General features: G+C 44.5%; 1 protein-coding gene across 14 annotated transcripts in view; it reads right to left on the bottom strand.

Moving 5' to 3' along the window:
* Positions 1-17,517, bottom strand: part of RBFOX2 (RNA binding fox-1 homolog 2) — a 262,366-nt gene extending 244,849 nt beyond the window's left edge. For 2 of the 14 annotated variants that reach the window (XM_073788217.1, XM_073788218.1), the window contains exon 1: positions 16,843-17,517. In XM_073788217.1, the coding sequence (XP_073644318.1) occupies positions 16,843-17,025 (183 nt within the window). In that variant the 5' untranslated portion in view covers positions 17,026-17,517. The remainder of the gene's footprint in view (positions 1-16,842) is intronic. The other 12 variants (XM_019952414.3, XM_033866151.2, XM_019952411.3 and 9 more) reach the window with 9 other exon arrangements.
* Positions 17,518-23,081: the final 5,564 nt, after the last annotated feature.

Raw genomic sequence — 23,081 nt, 5'->3', positions numbered from 1 at the left:
GTACCTATTTCTCTACCTACACCCTTATAATACACTGTGCTACCAAGTTTTTCTTTTACTGTATAGTTGTTCCAGAAACCTCCCCCAATAAGCCTCCCAGGTTCCATAAGAAGCTCCTTTATCTCCATAATCCTGGCATCTAGCATGTCATAAATATTCAAATGTTATTAAATGAATGAATGACTGAGCAAAAGGGTAAGGCCTTTTGTACAACATGAGAAGTTTACTTTTAATATAAAGAACAAGGAAAGTGATTTAAATATTAGCAATTTTTCCCTTGTAGAGAAGGAGAGAGAGAGGAAAGTAAGAAAGGACTGATAGATGGATTGATGGATGGATTCTGATCTAACATGCCTTCTCCTAGAGGTTTTTAAAAAACAGGAAAGATACCTACCTATCTGAAATAGTCAAGTACTGTCCTACCTTAAAGTAAGATACATAACCTATACTCAGAATGTCAAGAAAGCTAAAAGGCCTCCAAAGCAACAGCAAGATCCCTTCTCTGAAACTGCCATGGGATACTGAAGCCTCTCACATCAATATTCCTCTTACTTACACACTTGCCAAATAATTGACTCTCATCACGTATTGTACACAGTCACATAGCCGGTTAACATTTCATTCATTTGCTTCCGTGCAGTACCTGGCATAGTCACCGCAAAAAATCTTTCGGTGAATACAGTAATGAATACAGTATTATGAATACAAAATAACATATTTCGGTGAATACAGTAAGTGAATACAGTGGTGACCTCTGTACCACCACTGGTCGTGGGTCTGCCATGGTCTCCAGTGCCCCTGTTTGGTACTGTAACAACCACAGTAACAACGGATAGCACTTATATACGCTTACCGTGGACCTGGTACTCTTCTAAGCATATTATATTTACTCTATGAACTCATCTAATACTCACAACAACCTTGTGAGAAACTATTATTATCCCCATTTTACAGATGAAAAACTGAAGCACAGAGGAGATAAGTGACTTGCCCAAAGGACACACAGCTAAGTAGGTGGAGAGACAGAATTTGAACCTAGGCGGAATGGCACCTCTTACCCCAATATTTTAATACAGTGTGATAACTGCTCTGATAGAGTGGCACACAGAATATATGTTACCAGAGCACCAGGCTTTGACATATGCTCAGTGTAAGCCTCAGAGGAATGATCACATTGTATTAAAATTATCTGTGTATACATCCACTTTCCCACCGCAAGTCCAAGTCTTAGTCATCACTGTGCCCAGCACTACCTGACTCAATAAATTCTACAACTGGGTTTTAGGTTAAGAGGTGGAATAATAAAATTCCATTTCTATTCCTCGGGTTTGCACTTCATATTTTCAATGTTGATGCTTCTTCCTCTGTGTGCCACCATTTCCTAAGACCCATATCCTTTAAAGCAAGATGTGCTTCCTAAATTGTGCTACTTCCTTAGAGATGCTGGCCAGACCTCTCAAACTGCCTTTGGGTACATCCTTGGAGTCCTAGAACACCAGAGACCCAAACCACCATTCCTGCTGGGCAGGGCACTGGCAATACAGCTCCCACCCCACAGGAGCCACCAGCCTGCATCAGTGGCTCTTATCAGGAACATGGAGTAACTTGAGCCACCTGCCAACCCATCTCTCGACTGCTAAGACAGGCACTTTCTGCTCTCAGGTTGCACAAATGCCTGGAAACCTTACACCGAGTGTGAAGAAGACGCAACAGGGGAAGCAACACAGCATCTGGTGCCCTGCCTGCTTCCATTCACTGTGTGGGGTCATGGAGACGGAGTGGGCCTAATTCACTCCCTGCAAAGCCTTGTGACCAGAAAGATTGTATGTGTGAGATTAGCATCACCACACAATGGAGGTCAACATTCATCCAGAATGCAAGACACATCCCCACTGGCCTCATTCTCCAAACAGCTGGAATGCTACCTCCTCTATAATATTTTTGTGAAGACAAAGGTCCATTGCAGAAGGCAACTCTGAAAAGCACTGTTTTAGTTCACGTCTTTAAATGCAGAAGTGTGTAAAGGTTAACTGAGCTAGAATCAAAGCCTAAGCTTGAAATCCTTAATTCTATGTCTGAATTAGAATCCACTATTGTCCACAAAACAGAAGAAAAATATTCCCTGTTTGTTGAACCATATCTATTTACTTCCCATCGAGTCTCAGTCACAGACTGGTCATATTCCAGGGATGAAGAGCATTCACTCAATCCTGGGCTTTCCACAAACACAGGAGTAAAGTGAAACTAACAGCAATTGTGGCTGCTGAGATGCAAACACCTACTAGGAACCAAACCTTTCTTTCTCACAATTCAGCACCAAACTTGGTTCACTGAACAGCCTCCTGACAGCAATAACATTCAATCAGGATAAACTTAGGCATTCTGGATATGTCTGGTATAGAAGATGTCACACGGAATAAAATCACACTGCAGTTAAGATTCAATATGCAATGACTCAAGGCAGATCCGGAGTATCATTACTAACTCAATGACAAATGGAATATCTGACCCCAAATGGGCCCTACTACCACAAAAAGACAGGACCAGGAGCAGCTGACTGGAGCAGGTGGAGAGTTGAAGATGCCTACATTGTACTCAAGCAACTTTAAAAGGTATCATCAGTCAGGGATTTATGGATATTCACATGACAGAAGAGAGATGCAGATTAGGTCTCTGACCCTGTGATTCCATGATTCCATAAAAACATAGACTCTTACTTTATGAGATCCTGTACTAATCAGAGTCATCCTTCCCAGAGACATTTAGATGTAGTTATCTCAGTAGAGCAGAACAGAATAATCCTAATTCCAGAAACCTAACAAATAGAGAAAAAAAGTTTACAAGCTGATATAAAATGATCTCCAAACACTATAGAGAAAAGAAAAGCATATGAATATTACTACTACCATTTGAGTTTTTAAAAGGGGGTGGAGAAAATATTACGTAGATACTATCTCTGGACAGATACCCAGATAACCAACCATACTGGTTACTTCTGAGGAGAGAAACTAGGTAGCTGGGAAAAGGCAGAGACTTTTTACTCTTCAATCTCTTGCATAGTTTGAATCATTAACCACGTGAACATACATTACATGTTTAAAAAATAAATGTAAAAGGTGAAAAAAAAAACTCCATATAAGAAACTCCCAGAGAAATCACACCCAAAAAGTAGAAAAGAATAAGAAATGAGGGGCTTCCCTGGTGGCACAGTGGTTAAGAATCTGCCTGCTAATGCAGGGGACACGGGTTCGAGCCCTGGTCGGGGAAGATCCCACTTGCCGCGAAGCAACTAAGCCCGTGCGCCACAACAACTGAGCCTGCGCTCTAGAGCCCGCGTGCCACAACTACTAAAGCCCACATGCTAGAACCCGTGGTCTGCAACAAAAGAAGCCACTGCAATGAGAAGCCCATGCACCGTAACAAAGAGCAGCCCCCGCTCTCAGCAACTAGAGAAAACCCGCGTGCAGCAGCAAAGACCCAATGCAGCCAAAAATTAAATAAATGAATAAATAAATAAATTTTACAAAAAAAGAATAAAAAATGAAAGATTTTATTTAGTCCTAAAGCTGAAAGTCTGAGCTTATTGCTTGCTCTCTCATACCCTCTCTGAGCCTGACATAACTTCTGCATAAAAATGGGCACAGCATCTACTTCACCTGACTGAAACAAGAGAGCTGGTCCAGGTAACTTTGAGATGCCCTCAGCTCTCATGATTTTACACTACCCACCATTATCAATCCATTGACTTAGCTATTGTTGACCCATTACTTGATTGATAATAAAATTAGAGACTGATAACTTTAAGGCAAAAAACAAACAACAATAACAAACTACCATACATACAGCAACCAACTATCCCATCTAACTCCTCCCAATATGTACTACAGGAAAGTGAGATAAACACATAAAGTCTCTCCCACAATGTTTGGCACATACAAGTACATGATAAATTTGAGCAAAATCCCAATTCAAAACACTGGCTAGATCCAAATTACTGAAGAATAAAACTGGGGTTCAGTGTTGACTTCAAGTGCTACATGAATCCACTGTCAGGTAATGAGTAAAATGTTTTCAATATTAAACATGTGGCATACAATGAAGCACATATTCACTCCATTTCTTATCAATCATACCCTTTGGTCCAAGAGACATGAGGCTCAGCAAAAAAGTTACTGGATAAAAAGCCATAATATCTGGGTACAAGCATCAGTTTTGCCACTTCCCTGTCTTGAGGCTTAGAGATGTATATTTTCACCATCTGAAAAATGGGGAGAATCACCTACCTTCTGGGCTTGTTACAGGGAATAAGTTAAGACTTGTGTCAAAGCACTTTATAAACTATAAAACATCATATAAGTATAATTATAATTATTGAGGATTAGGTACATCCAGACATGATGATTACAAAAAAAGCAACAACAATTATTAAGGACATTTTAAAAAATAGATTGGGGACTTCCCTGGTGGTCCCACGGTTAAGAATCCGCCTTCCAATGCAGGGGACACAGGTTCGATCCCTGGTCAGGGAACCAAGATCCCACATGCTGCGGGGCAACTAAGCCCGCGTGCTGCAACTGCTGAGCCCGAGCACCTCAACTTGAGAGAAGTCCGCACGCTGCAACGAAGAGCCCGCATGCCACAACTAAGACCCGACGCAGACAAAACTAAATAAATAAATTTAAAAAAAAAAGATTGTATAAAGGTTGATTTATTTTTTCAACAAACGTTTACCGACTTATTATTATTAGTTATCCCTGGCACTGATGGAGGAACCAAGGATACAAAGATTAAGAGACTGTTCCTGCCTTTAAGGAAGTCAAAAAGCACTGGGATATAAGAAAACAGGGCTTGGTAATTATAATAAAAACAGCTATTGTATACTGAACACCTACTACGTGTCAGGCTCTGAACTAAGCACATTACATACATTATCTCTTTTAATTCTTATACCAATCCTATAACATATTTTATAAGGGAAGAAGCTGAGCCTTAGAAAAGTTACGTAACTTAACCAAGATCACACAGCTGTGATGTGGAAAAGCTAGGGGTCCAAGTCAGGTCTGTCTGTCTGTAAGCCCATTCTGTTTTTTATAATCTTAGAGTGGGAAAAACTTTTCTAAGCATCACACACACACAAAAAAAAAGCAGAAATCATTAATGAAAATATTAACAGACCCTGTTACATTAAAAAAGTAACCTGATACAGTAAATGAAAAAAGCAAGGTGCAAAAACAATGTGTGGAGTATGCTAGTGTTTGTGTAAAAAGAAAGGGGGAGGAATAACAAGAAACTAACAGGGCAGGTGGAGAACAGGGAAGAGAGGAAGATGCTTCACTAAATATGTTTTTATAAATATAGCGTCACAACATCTGCTTATGAAAAGTAAAATGAGATAGTTTAAATTCTGTTTAACCCTATTCCAAAGTTATTTGACTCTGTGTGTGTGTGTGTGTGTGTGTGTGTGTGTGTGTGTCAGAATGACACCTATTATCATTTCACAAGGAGCAATCAACAAAAAACGGCTTGGGATAACATGAATTAGACCATTTCCTTGCTTAAAACAAGATGCTGGACCAATCAATTTTTGTAGGTTTCTTCAAACTCTGGGATACCGTTAAACCAAAGAAGTATTTATTATTTGCCTAAAATTAACACTGCAGAAAACAATTCATAGTGAAGCTAAAATTCAGTAAGGGTAAATGATCCCTACACCAACCTCAAGAAAATCAAATATAAAGGTTTCTTAAAACAGGCTTCCCAGGATTAAAACACAAAGCCTACCAGGGAACACTTACTCCCGACTACTCCTAGAGAGGGAAGTGCCAAGTAAGCATAAAGGAAAACTGTTCATCTACATGGATACCTGGGTATTGGTTAATCACAGCATTTTTATACAGCTGACAAAAATCACTAATGGTCCGTGATAAGCACCTCTCTGAAAGGCTTCTGCTCTGTGGACGCCACATGCCAAAGTTAACCAACTAATCTGCAACACTGTAAAACACAGCCAGCTCAGAGCCAAAATGTTGCAGCAAAAATATCTACTTAGTGTCACAACAGCAGCTAAAGACCTGTAACACAAAGTAAGCGGACAAAAGATGTGTATCTAATGAATAATGAGTGGCAGCTGGGGAGGGGAGGCGGCCATCAACAGAAATATCAACTTCTAAGCCCTGACACAGACCTTTTAAATATGACCAGCATCACTTCAAAGTCCAGGATGATACCAAGATTAGCCAAATTACCTTACTAAAAGTCACAAATCAGGCTATGGCTTCAAGTGTGAACACAACATACAAAACACACCATAAAATTTGTATGTGAGGATAGCAAACACAGACAAATAAGAAATGGGCCACCTAAGTGACAGGTGTAGAGGACTACTCTCCATTCTTCACACAAGGCCACCTCTGACCCCTCACAGAGATGTGCAGCCTAAGACCAGAGTCATACTTTCAAAACAAGTGCTACCGACTCCCCATAAGCTTTGTCAGCGCTCCCACTGTGAGAGGCAGCCACTGTGGAGACTTCCTGAAGTGCCAACAAAGTCCTCAAGGCCATCGTGCCAGCCACCGACAGTGACAGAGTTCCTGGAAGTCTGTATGAGGTGCAAGCCAATGAGCTCAGCTTTGTGGGTGCTGGGAGCCACCACAAGACGTCTCCCAATTTCGCCAGTTCTTGCTTTGAAATCACACGATCTTACTATCCCCTCCCCTAGAAACCAAGAAATAGCAGGTAAAAGCTGTCAAAGCCACATATTCAGACAGATCAGGGGACAAGCCAGTCTGACTAGGGGATAAGCGACCTCATTTGCAGATTCTTTTGCAAAGGATGGGGGTGGGGGAAGGCTGGGCAAGAAATGGGGGTGGGGAGGAAACTAAACAATTCCTGTCTTCTACCCCAAATTATTACCCACCTTCCTCAGAATTTTTATGGAGCACTGAACTTCAGAAGGAAAAAGAGACGGGGAAAAGAGGCAAAGAAAACTCAAGGCTGTAAATGTGACTGTACAAAAATCCCCGAGAGGATGACCTATGAAACTAAGCTCCCTGCAACAAGGGCTAACTATGCAGCTGCTTTTTTACTCGCCTAACCGTCCAAGATAAATAGAGCAGGCTCACAGAAGCCCACCAACTTCCAGGAAAATGGAACCAAAGTCCTCTTGACTCACGACAGGCCACATACCCCTGAAATAAATCCCTAAATGAAATCCATACAGGTCTGCTCTGGAAATCATCCTGGCTGACAGCAACGAATGCCCCCTCCTCCAAACAGCTGCCGATCTGCAGAGGAAAAAGCTGCTCAAAATAAAGCAACTGGAAGAACTTCCCATGAGCCTCAGTTCCAAAAGTGTTCCAACTCCAGCATGCGCTGGAGCCCACATGCAAACCCCACGGCGCCCCGAGACCACGTGTGCAGCTCCTCTCGTTCTACCAGCGTGGCTCCTGCTCCCCACCCCGAACCCCAAAGCTGAGAGACTCCCACAGCTTCCCCCGCCCATCCCTCACAAGAAATCATGCTTTGCTTGTGGTATTAACAATTTAGGATCCAGCTAAATCAATGCAGCCCCAAAGAAAAATAAACAGTATGCCTCCTCAAAAACCATATGCTTGGAATAAAATATCCAATACTCAGTGCAAAACCTCTTTTCCTCGGCAAAGCAGAAACCAGGGAACCAGCCCCTATATGGGAAAAGTCCCACATACCAGGGTATTATCCAGGGACTTAGGTCCCTAAAAAATCCGAGTATTATGGTTGAACACACCCATGTGGAAGTCTAAATTTCAAAGGCTCGGTTTCCACCCTTGGGAAAATAGGTTTCTAAGCAGTTACTCAACCATTATCATTTGGTTATTCAAAATTGTCATCTACTTCATAAGTGGTACTTATCATGTGTGCTGTGCCTTGAATCCTCAGCTGAAATTTCTAGATGCCACGTATGTGCAGAACACGTCAGAAGGAAGTGATATAACTGGTCTCTCTCATTCCCTTTTTAGAACCTGCTTTATTCACTCAGAATCCAAAAACCCAGAGGCACTATAAAGTATGCCCATTTGCCTTTAAAGAGGCCCCAACTAAACTAGCAAGGGAAGTCTCAAGGCTGGAAAACAGGCGAGGATTACATAGGAGCACAAATCAGAAGCTGAAAGGGAAGGAGGTGGGGATAGCAAGGGCCAGGGAGAGAAGATTCCTGTAAAATACTTCTATGAATCTGTCTCCAAAGCTGAGATTTAAAAGATCTATATCAGGGACTTCCCTGGTGGCACAGTGGTTAAGAATCTGCCTGCCAGTGCAGGGGACACAGTTTCGAGCCCTGGTCTGGGAAGATCCCACATGCCACAGAGCAACTAAGCCTGTGTGCCACAACTACTGAGCCTGCGCTCTAGAGCCCGCGAGCCACAACTACTGAGCCCGCCTGCTGCAACTACATAAGCCCACACGCCTAGAGCCCGTGCTCTGCAACAAGAGAAGCCACTGCATGAGAAGCCTGTGCACTGCAACAAACAGTAGCCCTGGCTCGCCACAACTAGAGAAAGCCTGCACACAGCAACTAAGACCCTACGCAGACCAAAAAAATAAAAATAAAAGAACGCATCAATTATCCTCATTTTCAAACATAGCCAAAGAATGATCTGAAAAATAGCATATATTCCGTGAGGTGTCTCAGTTGGGTATTTTTCCTGCATCCATAAAAACAAGCTATAATAGCTTATGAAATTCACTGGTTGGGAACGGAAAGGCTAAAGTCCACAGTCGATCAAATGGGTTTACTCCCAAATGGTGGTAATACATCTGAACTGCAACACTCCAGAATCTCTCAGCAGCACCGTAAAAGGTAGGTCAACAGCCTGCTCCAATGAACTGGAACAGGTTAGCTCTAATTGCCCCTTAATCGTGTGGTTCCTCTACTTTCCTCAGCCACCCCATCACAAAGGCACTTTTTATACATATGCACGTGCTCTCAATTAATATCTGAGCACAGGAAATGAAACATCAGGTTGCCATGCCCACCCGACACATTCGGCAGTTAAGTTCCACCCCAGCTCCGGTTTTCAAAGACCCCTCTCTCACCTTTAACCCTGATATCAATGGGAAGATCAGGTACCATTCACAAATCCCACAACACCTAGTCTTCAGAGGAGCTGGAAAGCAGACCAAGGACTAGACCCCCCAGGGAAAATCTGGAAAAACAATTAAAGCCATCTGCTGGCCCCAACCGAGGAGCAGGAAGACAAAGTTCACTTCAACAAGAACGACAGTTTCTTACTCCGGCCCAGGCACAGTGCGAGATCCTATGGATCCCAAAGGCTCCCCTGATCTCACAGTCTGGGGGGGGTAGAGGGGCAGACAGTTGAACAAATGTTAATCTAAAAGTCCTAAAACAGAGGTCTGGACATGATGTTCTGGAAAGCAGCAAGAATGTGGGAGGGATGGGAGCAGTGACAAAAGGCATCCAGGAGGAATCAGTATCCCAACTTATTCTTGAAGATTGAGCCTTACAAATGAGAGAGAGATGTGAGGCAGGAATTTCAGGTGGAACAGAAACAAAAGCACAGAGGTATGAATGAGCCTGGGCAGCACAGCGTGCTCAGGAAGCTGCAAGTCCCTTGCCATGGACTTGGAGGTGGAGTGTAGAAAGAAGCTGGAAAGGCAGGCACAAGTCAGGCCAGAAGGACCTGGTAGGCCAAACGGAATGGACTTTATCCACAAGTCAAAGATAAGCTATCAAATCATTTTGAGCTCTTTTAGATGGATGAATCTGTTAGTAGTCAGGAAGGTGGGTTTGAAGAGTCCAGAAAGAGACCACAAGAGACAAATGCATCCCAGCCCAATTTCCACAAACAAAAATGAGAACAAAACGTGCCATCTATTGGATGCAATACATTTAACCAACAAACCTTATAAAATTTGGAACAAAATGACATTTTCGCCACTCCTGCATCCCAAGTACCACCAAAACAGCCAGTGCCTCTGTCACCCACACTCCCAGGAGAGATCCCACAGCTTCCTGAAATGTCCACATGCCCAATGCAGGGACAGTGACATTTCAGGAGTCCTTTTAGTCCTTAGCAAAGAAGAGAATGTCTCCTCTTCCTCTCATTGGAGAGACCACCATGACCAGGTCCATTCGCCTCCTCCACGTGGATGTCAAACCAATTAGATTTCCCAGTTTCACACAATGCTCATCTCAGGTAACTCCCAACTCCGGCACTTAATAAATCAGAAGCACATTAACCACTCCATGCTGATTGAGCAGTAAGCAGGAACTCGTTGAGTGCTGTGTAGCAGGTTATAAGGGAGGCAAGAAATAAACATTTACTGCCGAGCTCCATGACGAGAACTTTAAATAATCTCAGTTTCTCATTATAGCAGCTCATCAGTGTATGCAATAATTCCCCCAGTTCACAGATGTGTAAACAGGAGCTCAGATGTTAAATATCTTACCAAAGGTCATTCAGTTGGTTGGTAGGTGGAGGAACCAGGATTCAAACCCCAATATGAGAAATTCTAAATAGTGTTTCTTTCACTACACCATACTTCAAGTATGTATGGATAACAAACATAATGACATATTAAGGTTGGTAATAATAATAGCAACAGTATCTCCCCTTTAAAAATTGAGAGGGGAAGCACATTATACAGTCTCAGATGAAGGGATCACTCAGAGAAGACACAAATGAGTGATCACAACTGGAATCTTCAAATGCTCCAAAAAGGTCACTCCTGAGCATTAGTGGCCAAAAACTGTTCAGACTCAAATAATCAAAGCAACCTGACTATACTCCAGTGAAATACATCAAATCCTCCATACCCTTCCCCTCAGGGTCTCTTAGACAACATCTGAAAACACTCATGGCTGATTGCTTGCTCTCGCTGTGCTCTCTTAAATGATTTCTCAAACTACTTTACCACCCAAATTACAGAAATATGTCCAGGATTCACATGGCAGTTCTGATCCGATTTGCCCCAATCCTGGCTCAAGCAGCTTTGCACTACCCTCCTAACTAGATCAGCGCCAGCCAATGGGTTTATTCAGGCTGATCTGTGATGGATTAGATAATGAAACCTTAGCCATGTAAGCTGCCTGCTTGTACTGGGGCTGTGGGGGAGAAGAATAGGAAACTCAATACTCCTAGGGGCCACCTAAACACCACATGCACTGGCCATCCCTCCTCCATCTGTTTGCTCACGCTCCAATTACTGCCATTTCCTTTCCACCGTCTCGCATGCTCTTCCCTTCTGTCTCTGAAGGAAGTACACATTTGCCCCAGAAAAAGATGTTTACCACGCTTTACAAATGCATATCAAAAAACAATTCAAACAAGTCCATTCACTAAAATGACTATCTTTATTTTTTCCACAAATTATTAAAGCCTGATATCAAACTGATGGCCTGAGAGATGCCAAACCAGAGATTCACTAGCAACATTCTTGTTTACACCAAGTAGTACATTGAATTTCTTTCCCAGCCCTGTAATCTTGAGGCCTGTCTGCATCAGTCTGCTTTATATCAAAATGAAAGTTAAATCTCTAGTTAGCTTTTTGTTGTGTTCACATGTCAGTACGATAGAGAAAAAAAAATGACAACGTGGCTAGAAAAACGGGAGAGGAAGTTAGGAGACAAATTCAACTCAGGCTAATCTCTTGAGTTGCCATGAAGAATAATTCTACTTTGAATTCAGATCTTTCTCCTTCTCAAAGACATTCCCAGTTTCACAATCACAAGCTTCCTTGTGAGGCTTGAAAGAAATTAGTAATTTTTACATGACTGTGCCTCAATTTCTCCAACTACAATATTTACCACTCTGGTAGTATTATGGGATGAATGTCTGTGTCCCCTCCCAAACTAATATCTTGAAGCCCTAGCCCACAGTATGATGGCATTTGGAGGTGGGGCTGTTGGGAGGTGATTAGGTCATGTGGGTAGGACCCCCATGTTGGGATTAGGACCCTTATAAGAAGAGGAAGAGATCTCTGTGTGTGTGTGTCCACTAGCATACATGGGGAAAAGGCCATGTGAGCACAGAGCACACAGAGCAAGAAGGCAGCTGGCTGCAAGCCAGGAAGAGAGCCCTCACCAGACACCAAATCTGCCAGCACCTTGATCTTGGACTTCCAGCCTCCGGAACTGTGAGAAACAAATTTCTGTTGTTTAAGCCACCCAGTCTATGGTATTTTGTTAGGGTGCCTAAGCAGATTAAGACATGTAGAAATGAAAAATTCAATAATTTTAGTGAGATATAGTTCAAAAAATCACTTTGAAGGAAAGCACATCGTTTTTATAACTCTACCCAAATGGTAGCACCACGTTCAGTTTCAGCACCAAACGCTCGAAGTCCAAAGAGACATCCACCTAGGAGGAAAGAAACCCAGAACCAAGCAAATGGGAAGATAAAGTACTTCAAGAAATACAGTATCTACAGAGCAATTACAGGCTACCTGGAAGCCCTTCCCTGAGACCAGAAAGTCTTCCTGCTACTAGTGGCTGATTCACCACTAACATGAACAACTTCTGAACTCACTTAGCTACAATGGATTTATGACTCTATGGTCAGAAGCAGTTAGTTAGCCATGTAACAATCACATTCCAACATTTCACTACCATAAAGAATTTTGCTGAAAGCTAGAAATAATAATTAAGGTGCACCTTGCCTTATGAAGCAGCTAAGTTCCTAGAAAGTTGCACAAAAATTGAATTTTTGCTCATCAAATTGTTTATATTCACTAGAAGAGCTGAACAAAAGAATTTATTCCCCGGTATGTTTAATAAAGCCCAAATTTTTCACATATATCAGACTTGCTTAAAGTGAAACAAACCTCTAATATCTATATATATATCTCACTTAACTTTCTACCAGGTTAGAGTACAATATTTCCAAATACCCCCTTTAACAACTAACTACATCTCTCAAGCTGTGTTTCAGTTTTCAGGTTGAATTTGTCTCTTCCCTCCTACTCTACAGTGCAGGGTTCTCTAATTCTAAACTGTTTCCAGGGCTGTGTGAACTCCTCTGCCATCCACATAAAGCTTCTGGATACTGGCCTTGAAAAGGAGTGACCCGTCCTCTCCTCTCTAGGGTTCCTTCCTAGCATAAGGATTATAACAGAAGCACCACAGACTCTCTTGTGTCCCTGGTGCTCCACTTGGGGAAGTAATGATTTATCCCAAAAGTTTAGTGGCTGTAACTCAACAGGGTTGGAATCTGCAGCTTAGAGCTGTAGCTCTAAGCCATAGTCTTGGGAAATTAACTCCTGTTAAAAAAAAAAAAAAAAAAAAGGATTAATCCTTTGACACTCAAAAGATTGGGGAATTTCTGGAAAGAACTTTCACCCCTAAATTTCATGATTTTTTTCTATCCCTTAATTATTTAAAAAAGGTAAAATTTCAACTTCAACCTAACAGGCATTGAGCACTTACTATGTGCCCAAAACTGTGAGGTATTACAAAGGATAACTACGAAGAAAATATAGTTCCTGTCTTCTAGAAGCTTACAGCATCACTAGGGAAGCAAGAATAAAACAATGAAAGGACAATACAAGATGATGCATAATTTAGCATCAACACAAACAGGAGGCAAGAGGAGGGTCTGACTGGTGTGAACTAAGCTGTCAGGGAAGGCGTCCCAGAAGAGCTATGACCTCCGAGAAACTCCATTTGTGTTAAGATATAAGAAAAAAAACATGTGCTTTAAGACAAACCCATATACCAAAAAGCAAGTTACTCTAGATTTTTTATGTGTATGTTTACGTGGGCCTATAGGCATGTCTACACCGCTGATATTTCCTAAAACTGCCTCACCCCTGCTCGTTCTCCTCCAGCTACACTGGTTTCTTGTTCTCAAACACATCAAGCGCACTCCTCCGTCAATGCCTCTGTACCCACAGTTCTCTGCCTGAACGCTCTTCCCTTAAATATCTGAACAGGCCCATTCCCTCAGGTCATCCAAAGGTCACCTATCAGAGACGCCCTAACCATCCTCCTCACCACTCTCTACCCCTTCCCCTGTTTTATTTTTCTTCTTAGCACTTAGGACCACCAAATAATAGTTGATTTCTTTACTGTCTGTCCCTTTCAATTAGAATATTAGTTCCATGAGAGCGGAGTCTTTGTTTTGTTTACTACCATATTTCCTGGGCTCTAAAACAGGGCCTGGCACTTAGCAGCTGTTCAATAAACATCAGTTAAATGAATATTAAATATCCTATCCTTCTTATCAGAATGATAGGAAGGTCCCAGGGATGTAGGTGACCTAGGCTTAAATTTTATCTTTTCATGAACATTATTTTTCCTTTACTCCCAATTATACTTCAAATTTCAACCTCCCCATAAAACTTTCCTTGACCATTTTGACAAGAATGACCACCTCTTTCTTCTGGCCCCAGTGGCACAAATCCTCTGCATGCTTTGGCTCTAAATTTTGCAATGTCTTGCGACACACATCTACCCTGTGGTATCTCTACTTCCATTCCTCTGGAACTTACCAAAAAAATTCACATATATATATATATACATATATATATACATATATATATGATATGCATACATACCTATGTATGATACACATACATATACATACCCACACACGTGCACTTTTTTCTTTTTTTATAACTTTTCACCCATTTTGGCTCCCCACCTAGATTGCAGACACCAAGTACCTTAGGGTGAGGGAACTTGACATATTTTTTTAGAGATAACTTAGAAATCATCCTGTACCAACACTGTATTTTACAACCAAGGAAACAGAGGCCCCCAAAGAAGGGATTTTCCCAGAACCATACAGGTAGTTGAAGGTAGGGGGCTAAATCAAGGATGATCTGAATACCTGTGTCACATGGTATATTGGAACTACAACAATGAGAATGCATAAACTGAAAAATAAATAAAGATCCACAAGTACACAGAGTGAAAAAAGGATTCTCTGTGGGATAATTCTAAGTTGCCCATCTGTACCCAAAGGACCTAATCCACTGCTTCCTCTGCATACTCCAAAGTCCCTATACACTGCTCCATTTCCAAATACTACTATCCTCGGCCAATTTGAAGGCAACCAGCAAACAATGGGCCCCAGAAGGAAAGGTGGGGAAGGCAGTGGGAGTCTCACTATTAACCACGATTGACAGAAACGATAAATGAATACAGACAGACACAGATCTATGCACACACCAAGCAGAACATGCTCACCAGCACCCACATCCAATCTTCTCTCCTCGTCATCCAGTGTTAACCCACCTCACCTTAAGTCTCCCCATATTCCTCTATATTTTCTCCATGGCCCGAGCTTTTACTTCTCACAAGCCCTCTGCCTGAGGGAGTTCAAATGGAGAACAAAAGGAGGCAAATGAAACAAAAGAATTCAAAAATAAACACCAAGAGGGTCACTTTACCCAAGTCAACACAAGTAATAGAGCGGCCTCTGCAAGGGAGACCAAGAAGCGCACAGCAAACATGCCAGGCTTAAATACAGCTCCGTCTCTAACACAGGAAGTCAGACAGAGCCTTGAAAAGCAGAGAGAGAAGAGCACAGGAAGTCTTTTAGCACTGCAGAGATTTCCAAGAGTGCTGTAATGGAGAGAGCACAGGAATAGGAATTAGAAGACTAGGCTTCTAGCTCTAGTTTTACTACCAGCTAAGTGAGTGGCCCTAGGCAAGTCACTAGTCTGCTCTGGATTTTTGATTCCCCATCTGTACAATGAGGTAGTTAAAACATTTTGGGACTTGAATAAAAAAAGATGAAAACTGTTGACTTTCTCCCACCAAAGAGTTCTATTTTGCATAAGAATCTTCCAAGTCTATCCAGGTTAAGAACTCCAGTCAAAGATGATGGATGATGTCTCTGGTCCCTTCTATCTCTAACATTCTGTGATTCTAAGAGAATTAGGCAGAAGTCTAAACGACTGCTGGTAGGTAAGCCTCACCCTTTCATAGTAAGTATGTTCTGAACAGAGACCAAATCCTAAAACCTGGGAAGGTTTCACGATCTTCCTCCAATTACGAAGTCAACTGACATCGTCACTACATTTGCCAGTCCCCATCCAAATCAACCAGCTTCTCCCTGAGTCCACAACTCAGAATCCAGTCTTCTAACAACCCTATAAATTTTCTTTTATACCCCAGGACATTAAAGAACTAGTAGGTGCCCCAGCTATATAAAATGCAACTGGCAAAGTACAGGAGGGGCAGGTCCTGTGTCGCCAGACTCAGTAGCTCCACAAAGTTAATGAGCTCGAGCACCACGGCGTCCCCTAACACTACCCAACTCCTCGTACTTCTCACACTCCTTGTGGAACTGATTTAACCCACAATCTAAGCCACATCCCCTTTGGGCTCTCGAGGAGGTTTCTCGCTTTTCACTCCTCTCCTTTCTATGTCGCTCCCCTTCTCCATCCCAGTTGCGTGTCGAGGGGCTGACAAAAAGGTACTCCCTCTTTGCGGAAGGTTTCCCACCACTCTCTCCCCGTCCTTGACTGGGTCTCCGGCTCTCTGGACACCAGACCCAGGATCTCTTGGCTTCCACCCCACCCCAAGGAACTAAGGAAGGGTTTGAAGAAATGGAATCCATCTCAAGCATGTTCAATTTCCTCCCAACACCTATTCATGCGACGTGGCCCCCCGTCCCCTCAGGGATCAGGACCCTCCGGGGCACACCAGGTTCCACCTGCACCCTTCGCGTCCAAGCCGGGGCTCGCCCCACCTTCCAAGCAGGCCCCGACCGGCCCCCTCCCACCTCCAAGCCGGGACCCCGGGCAGCCCTCCCCGCTCCCAGCCCGGGAGCCCCGAGCCGCCCCGCGGCCCCCGCGCCGCACCCCCGCGGTAACTGGGCACCCGCCCCGCATGGTCACCTGCATCCCGCCGCCGTCGGCCGCCGCCTCCTCGGTGCGCGGCCGCTTGCTCAGGCCGGGTTCGGCTCCGTCTCCTCCCCCTCCGGGCACCGGCAGCTCCAGCTCCGACTCCCGCTTCATCCCCCGGGCAGCGGCGCCGGGCCCGAGCTGAGGCGGCTGCTGCGGCTGGGCGCCTTCCGCCATCCGCCCGCGCCCCCCTCGCCTCCGGGAGCCCGGCGACCCGCCACAGGCCACCTCCCCCTGGGCCTCGGCCCCGACTGTCGCGACAGGCGGGCGCGCGCCTGCCCCCGCCCACGCGTGCGTACGTGCGTGCGCGCGCGGGCCCGGCTCCCCCTCGCCGGTGGCGGGCGGTCGCCGCTGGTCGCTGGCAGGCCGGCTTCCCGACTCGGGGCAGCCGGCGGGTCGCGACGGGCACTCGTTCGCGCCCCTACGCGCACACACGATCTCCGGCCCGGCCCGGCCCGCCACGCGCCCCGCCTCGCGGACTCACGAAGCTAGCCCGCCAGCCCGCGCTCGTTCCCTTACACTGGCCCTCGCCACACGCCGGGCCGAGGGAGGAAGGGGGCGGTCCGGGCTCCCTAGGCGTGGGGAGGGGTGTTTATTTGCCGTGAGGTGGGGCTCGAGGCCGGAACGAGCTGACTGGCTGGGATCCTCCGACCCGCCACTGTGGCAGCCCCGGGAAGGCGGGGAGAGAGAAAGAAGGAGGGAGGGCCCGGGATCTGGGACTCCAGCCCGCGCGGGAGGCCGGGGCGGCGGGGGAGGAGGGAGGGGGGCGGCGGCCGAGCCCGCGGAGGGGGCGGGGCCAGCGCCCCTCGGCAATCTCCGCCGCCTCCGCTCCGGGCGCCCGAGGGAGGCCGGGAAGAGATCGGGGGAGCTCGGGGATTTACGGCGCGGTCGAGGGATCGTCCTGGAGGTACCGCGCGGCTGGAGTTGCGGGGCGGGGGGGGCGGAGTCTGTTTCCCTAAGGGCGGGGCCACAGCCTAGAAAGGGCGGAGCTTGAGAGGCCCGAGGCCGCGTAGCATCTCCCTCTGGCGGGACTCGCTGTGCAGAGTTGTGCAGAGAATTCGCCCATCTGGCCGCGTCGGTTCCAGGCGAGAGAAGAGGCGCTCTGGGGGAGAGAGGTCTTTGCTTGCTCCCTCTCCCGCAGGACAATGGGGATCTCGAGTTGGAAGGTCCAGGAATGAAGCCACCACTACAGGCCTCTCTCCCCAGTCCTGAACGCCTTTACTCTAATCATAATTATTATCACATTTGTGGTCATCTTAATAATACCTGATGTCTGTAAGAGCTTCACAGTTTGCACAATGGATTCACAGACCCGTTCTGGAGACGGTGGTATAAGCAGAGTAGATACCATGATCTCTGTTTCATTGATGGTGAACCTGAACCTTGGTTAAGTCCTGCAGATAAAAACTGGCAGATCCATATCTCAGGAAAACAGATCATATTCTCTTTCTTTGCACCTTGCTGCCTAACACTTTATTGCTTATCAACTTCGTGCAATTAGAGATATTTGTGCAATAGCTTCTCTTTCTTACCGACTGTAAGGGCTAAGGCAGCATCCACTTTCTCTGGGTTCCATGTCGTGCCCACCCCTGTTCCATCGATTGCAAAATGATGAGATGATTTAGATCATTGGTTTGAAAGCAGGGACGATTTTGCACCTACCCCTCTCCCCCAGGATATCTGTCAACATCTGGAGATATTTTTGGTTGTTACACCTGGCGTGGGTTGGGGAAAGGGGTGCTGCTGGTGGATAGAGACCAGGATCGACTGGGAAAGTTGCTCAACATCATACAGTGAACAGGACAGTTCCCACAACAGTTATCCAGCCCAAAATGTCAATAGTGCTGAGGTTTAGAAACCCCGGGTTAGATGATTTCTCAGGTCATTTCCAGATAGGCCTATGATTTATCCTTTGAACTTGGGTTTAACCTGACTAGTGCTGGAACAGTCCAGTGATAAAGATTCCTGCTTGGAGTCAGACCAACCCAGGTTTGAATCCAGGCTTTACCACCTACTGCCCATGTGATGTTGAACCACTGATGACTTAAGAATTTCTATATTGAAGGGGATTAGGGCCTGCAGACGGGGTGCAAGGGAAGACTGGAGGACTTGTCTTAAAGCTGAGTTTTCATAGCAGGCACATTGTTTTAACTAGGCTATGTTATGGACCAATAAAAATAGTCACGTTTTAGCTCTGTCACTTACAAGTCATGGTGCCCTGTGAAAGCTACTTAGCCTTTCTATGCCTCAGTTTCTTCATCTGAAAACTAGGATAATAATAGTACCTTTCTGAAAGGATTATTGTGAGGGTTTACATGACTTATCACACATTAAGAACTTTGAACAGATTGGCCTATGGGAAGCACTCAATAAATGATAAGAATGTATCATTATCACTACCACTGTGTTTTTTAGATTACATAAGGTGGCTTTGTGAGGCTGCTAGAGATTAAGATGGTCAGACAAAGCTCCCCAAGTCAACCTTTAGTACAACCACTGTTGGGCAAATCAAGTATTTTCACCAAGCCTTCAATTCCTTGTCTGTAAGATGGCAATAATTGTCACAATGTTGTTCTAAGGAATAAACCAGACAAAATAAAGTACTTAGCACAGCGCCTAACATATAGTAACTGCTTAATAAATGGTAAATATTTATCATGTAATTTGTTTAGTGACAGTAAGCTACTGGCTAGGGACCCATGGGGCTGGAAAGAGAAGCTTAGACATCTCTTAATACCGCTATTTGGGCCTCTGGGTTGGGAGTGCAAGTACCTGCAAGCTTGTTCTTGAGCTCCAACCTAAAGCAGCCGGTACTCCACAGCAGACGGAGCCTGATCCTGTCCAACCAAGCATTATGTATTTAAAGAAAAACTGGGATGTTTCCTGATGGACTGTGGAACAACAATGGCTATTTTTTTTTTAACCTAGGGATATCAGTGTTCGATTTTCCAAAAAGTTTACTTTCTAGACTGGTATCTTAAGAATTCTTTTCCCTTCCCCACCTATCTTGCCAAAATACTGGAATCTAAATGATGCTAGGTCCTTCCTGGGCTGCTCCATGACCCAGCAAGAAATAAGATTTGGGATCAGGGCTGCTTGTGACTCAAATTATTGTTATCCAAGTAGCATACATGTCCCCTAAGAAATAGAGCGATGTGGTATGGGAATGTTTGAATGACCAGGCAGAACAAAGAGAAATTGGACCCTGCCTTGTAAACACACATTAAGCAACTAGGGAGGGAGAGAATAGAAGCCTATAAATAGTGGAAGAGGCCAAATGCACCCATGACGGCACAAAGACCAGGATCATTTCTCTCATATATATCTGCAGCTACCTGTTTGGGAACAAGTGGTTATAAAACATTACAGAGGAAGAGGACAATTTTAAAATATTTTCCTAGAAAGAATTTTGAGCTGCAGAAACTATGGAAGTCCTAACATTTATTCATTTATCCACTCAACAAACTATGGGCAGGAGTCTAGGATACCAAAATGAGTAAGGAGCTCACAGTCTAGGGAAGAAGGGATGAGCAAATAAAAACACAATTGTAACGCATCACGATAAGGAGGTCACCACTCACAGTGGTCAAGCACACGGACTCGTGTCAAACAGACATGGGTTTGAATCTGGCATGGCCATCTCTCTGATCTTGGACAAGAAAGATCCTTCGCATCTCTAAGGCCCAGTTTTTTCATTTGTGTGACAAGCACTGATAACAACCCCATCTTCATTCTCCTCTTATTCTTTACTAGCAGAACCTCAATTTTGTTCAGGGCAGAAATCTTCCCAGCTTTAAAAAGAAAAACTAGAAAGAATTCTCAAGCTCCCTGGCAGGTGAGGGTGGCCACGTTGCACAGTTCTGGCCAGAGAGAGAGGTAGGTAGGGGATAGCATCCCTTCCCAACTAATAAGACAAAACCATAAGGCAAAGACAAACATAAGACAAAACCCTTCATCTTTTGCTTTTTGTCATTTATCCTTCCTCCCGCCCGAAACACAGATGGGAAAAATGACAGCCCTCTTGTGTCCACAGTAACAAAAACTACAGGCTAGGAATGGTACTATGCAGCCACCATAGCAGCCCTAGCCCATCCACCTCTAATTTATCGTTATTTGAGCAAAATAAGTTCCCATTTGCTTAAGCCACTGTGTACAGGTTTCTACATGCAGCCAAACTTGACTCCTCACTGATATAATCTGTAAACTGAGGATAATAATAGTACCTCCCCCCACCCCGTATTCTTTTGAGTATTAAATAATGCATGTAAAGCACTTAGCATGACACCTGGCTCATGGACACACTCAATAAATGGTAACTTAGACCTTTTTACTACCATTATCACTCCTGTTGTCCTTATTAATATGATGAGTATATGTGCCAACAGCTATAGGAGTGTATAGGAAGATGTAATTCCCCTTGCCTGGGGGAGACAGGACAAGCTTCACCAAGAATGTTATGCTTGATCTGGGTCTTTAAAAATGAGGAGGAGTTTCCCACAATATGGTTGCTGATAAAAAGTGAGCACATTCTTGGGTGCCTGCAAGGACTTAGGAGGCATTCAGCACTGCTCACCAGGAGAAAACTCTGATAAGCTGATAATAGTGCCTGGATCAGGTCAGAGGACCGGAAATGGAGTCCGTTGTCTTCAAACTGTGACTGGGAGAGGTAAGTGGGTGCCAGAGCACCTAGCCACGGGGCCTTTGTGGGCCCATAGCAGACAAGAGATTGTATGAAAGATCTATTCAAACACCCGTTATTGTTAACCCTATACTCTGGTTACTGACAGCCATCAGATGAGCTGTTGGTGTAAATCTCTGTATTTAGAAGCTCTTTGAGAACATGAGTGTTTTCTTAATCCCTTCCTTGATGTCTGTGTACCTAGCACTGAGCACAGAGCTTGACACAAAATATGTGGCTATTCCAACAACCCTGAAGATATTCAAATACACAGACCTTCATCTCACATCCCCTGGAAGACCAGATAAAGACCCAGAGCAGAGCAGAGCCTCTTGGAAATGCTATCTTAATCATGGACTCTTCTAAATAGAGGCAGAGTGCTCGAGGCCTGAAATCCTTCCCCCAAAATGTATTATCTCTTTAATCAGAGAGAGAAGAGTAGATATAAATAGAAGAGAGCATTTTCTACTCCAAAGCTTTCTTTTCCCAAAAAAGAAAGACGGAGAATACCCTTGATAATTCATCAGCCGGATGAAGGGGAAACCACTCCTGCCATGTGGCTGGCTGATCCAGGAGCAGATACAGAGCCTAATGAGAAACTGAGTTCAGCAAAGGAGGAATGTCTGATGTTTAAGCCTCATTAGGACTGTAAAACCAGCCGTCCAGACACAAACTCGGCCATTGACTTTGACCTCACTTCCCTACCTCCCTCTGCTCGTGGCATTATTGAACCTGGGTTTTTCCTATAGGCCAGAACCTTGCCAACCCTTTTGCCCTTCACATAATGTGTTTGTCTGGTTTCTATTTCTGTAGTTTGATGAAGGATGATAGCAGGGTATTGAGTGGTTGTTTTTCATTTAGTGCCGTCACCGCCCTCACCCTGCCCCCTAACCCCCGCCCTCCTCTCAAGTTGGGTTTTCATTGTCTGTTTTGTGCCTCATTCTCGGTTGTTATTGCTTCCTTACAGAGTGGGGAAAACATTTTATTTTGTTTTATTTTATTTTCCAGGCCCTGGTATACATAGCCAGATATATGCATCTTTCCCGCAAAGAATTATGGTGTTTTAAAATTGGAAATGACCTCAGATGAGAAAAGCAGGGAAGGTCAGATATTCACTGAGACCCAAATACATGCCAAACCCTGAAGCAGGAGACTTTTTCGCATTTAATCCTCACAACGTGTCCGCCAAACAGGTGGTACTACATCTCATTTTACAGATGAGAAAACTGAGATCCAGAGAGGTGAAACGACAAGCTCAAGGTCATACAGAATGGTTACTGACAAAGGAACTCCCGTCCCCCTACTCCAAGCCCACCGTCCCTTCCATGCCTCAGCTTGTCTTTGCAGACGTTTTAGGGCGTTTTAAATTGGGAAGATACAAATCTCATAGGGAAGACGGGAAGAAAAGTATAACTTTTTGTTTTCTGAAACAGAACATGACCATCTTGATCCTGCATTCCACCTGGGGCATAAGCTCCTGGATCTTTGTTGCATCAGGACATTAGGTCTTTGTCGTATCCGGCACCTGCTCAAGGATCTTGCTCCGGGGCGCTGT

Source organism: Tursiops truncatus, chromosome 11 (genome assembly GCF_011762595.2).
Source record: "Tursiops truncatus isolate mTurTru1 chromosome 11, mTurTru1.mat.Y, whole genome shotgun sequence".
NCBI lineage: Eukaryota > Metazoa > Chordata > Mammalia > Artiodactyla > Delphinidae > Tursiops > Tursiops truncatus.
Note: the sequence above shows the minus strand (reverse complement) of the source record. Positions and strands in the feature narration are given on the sequence as shown.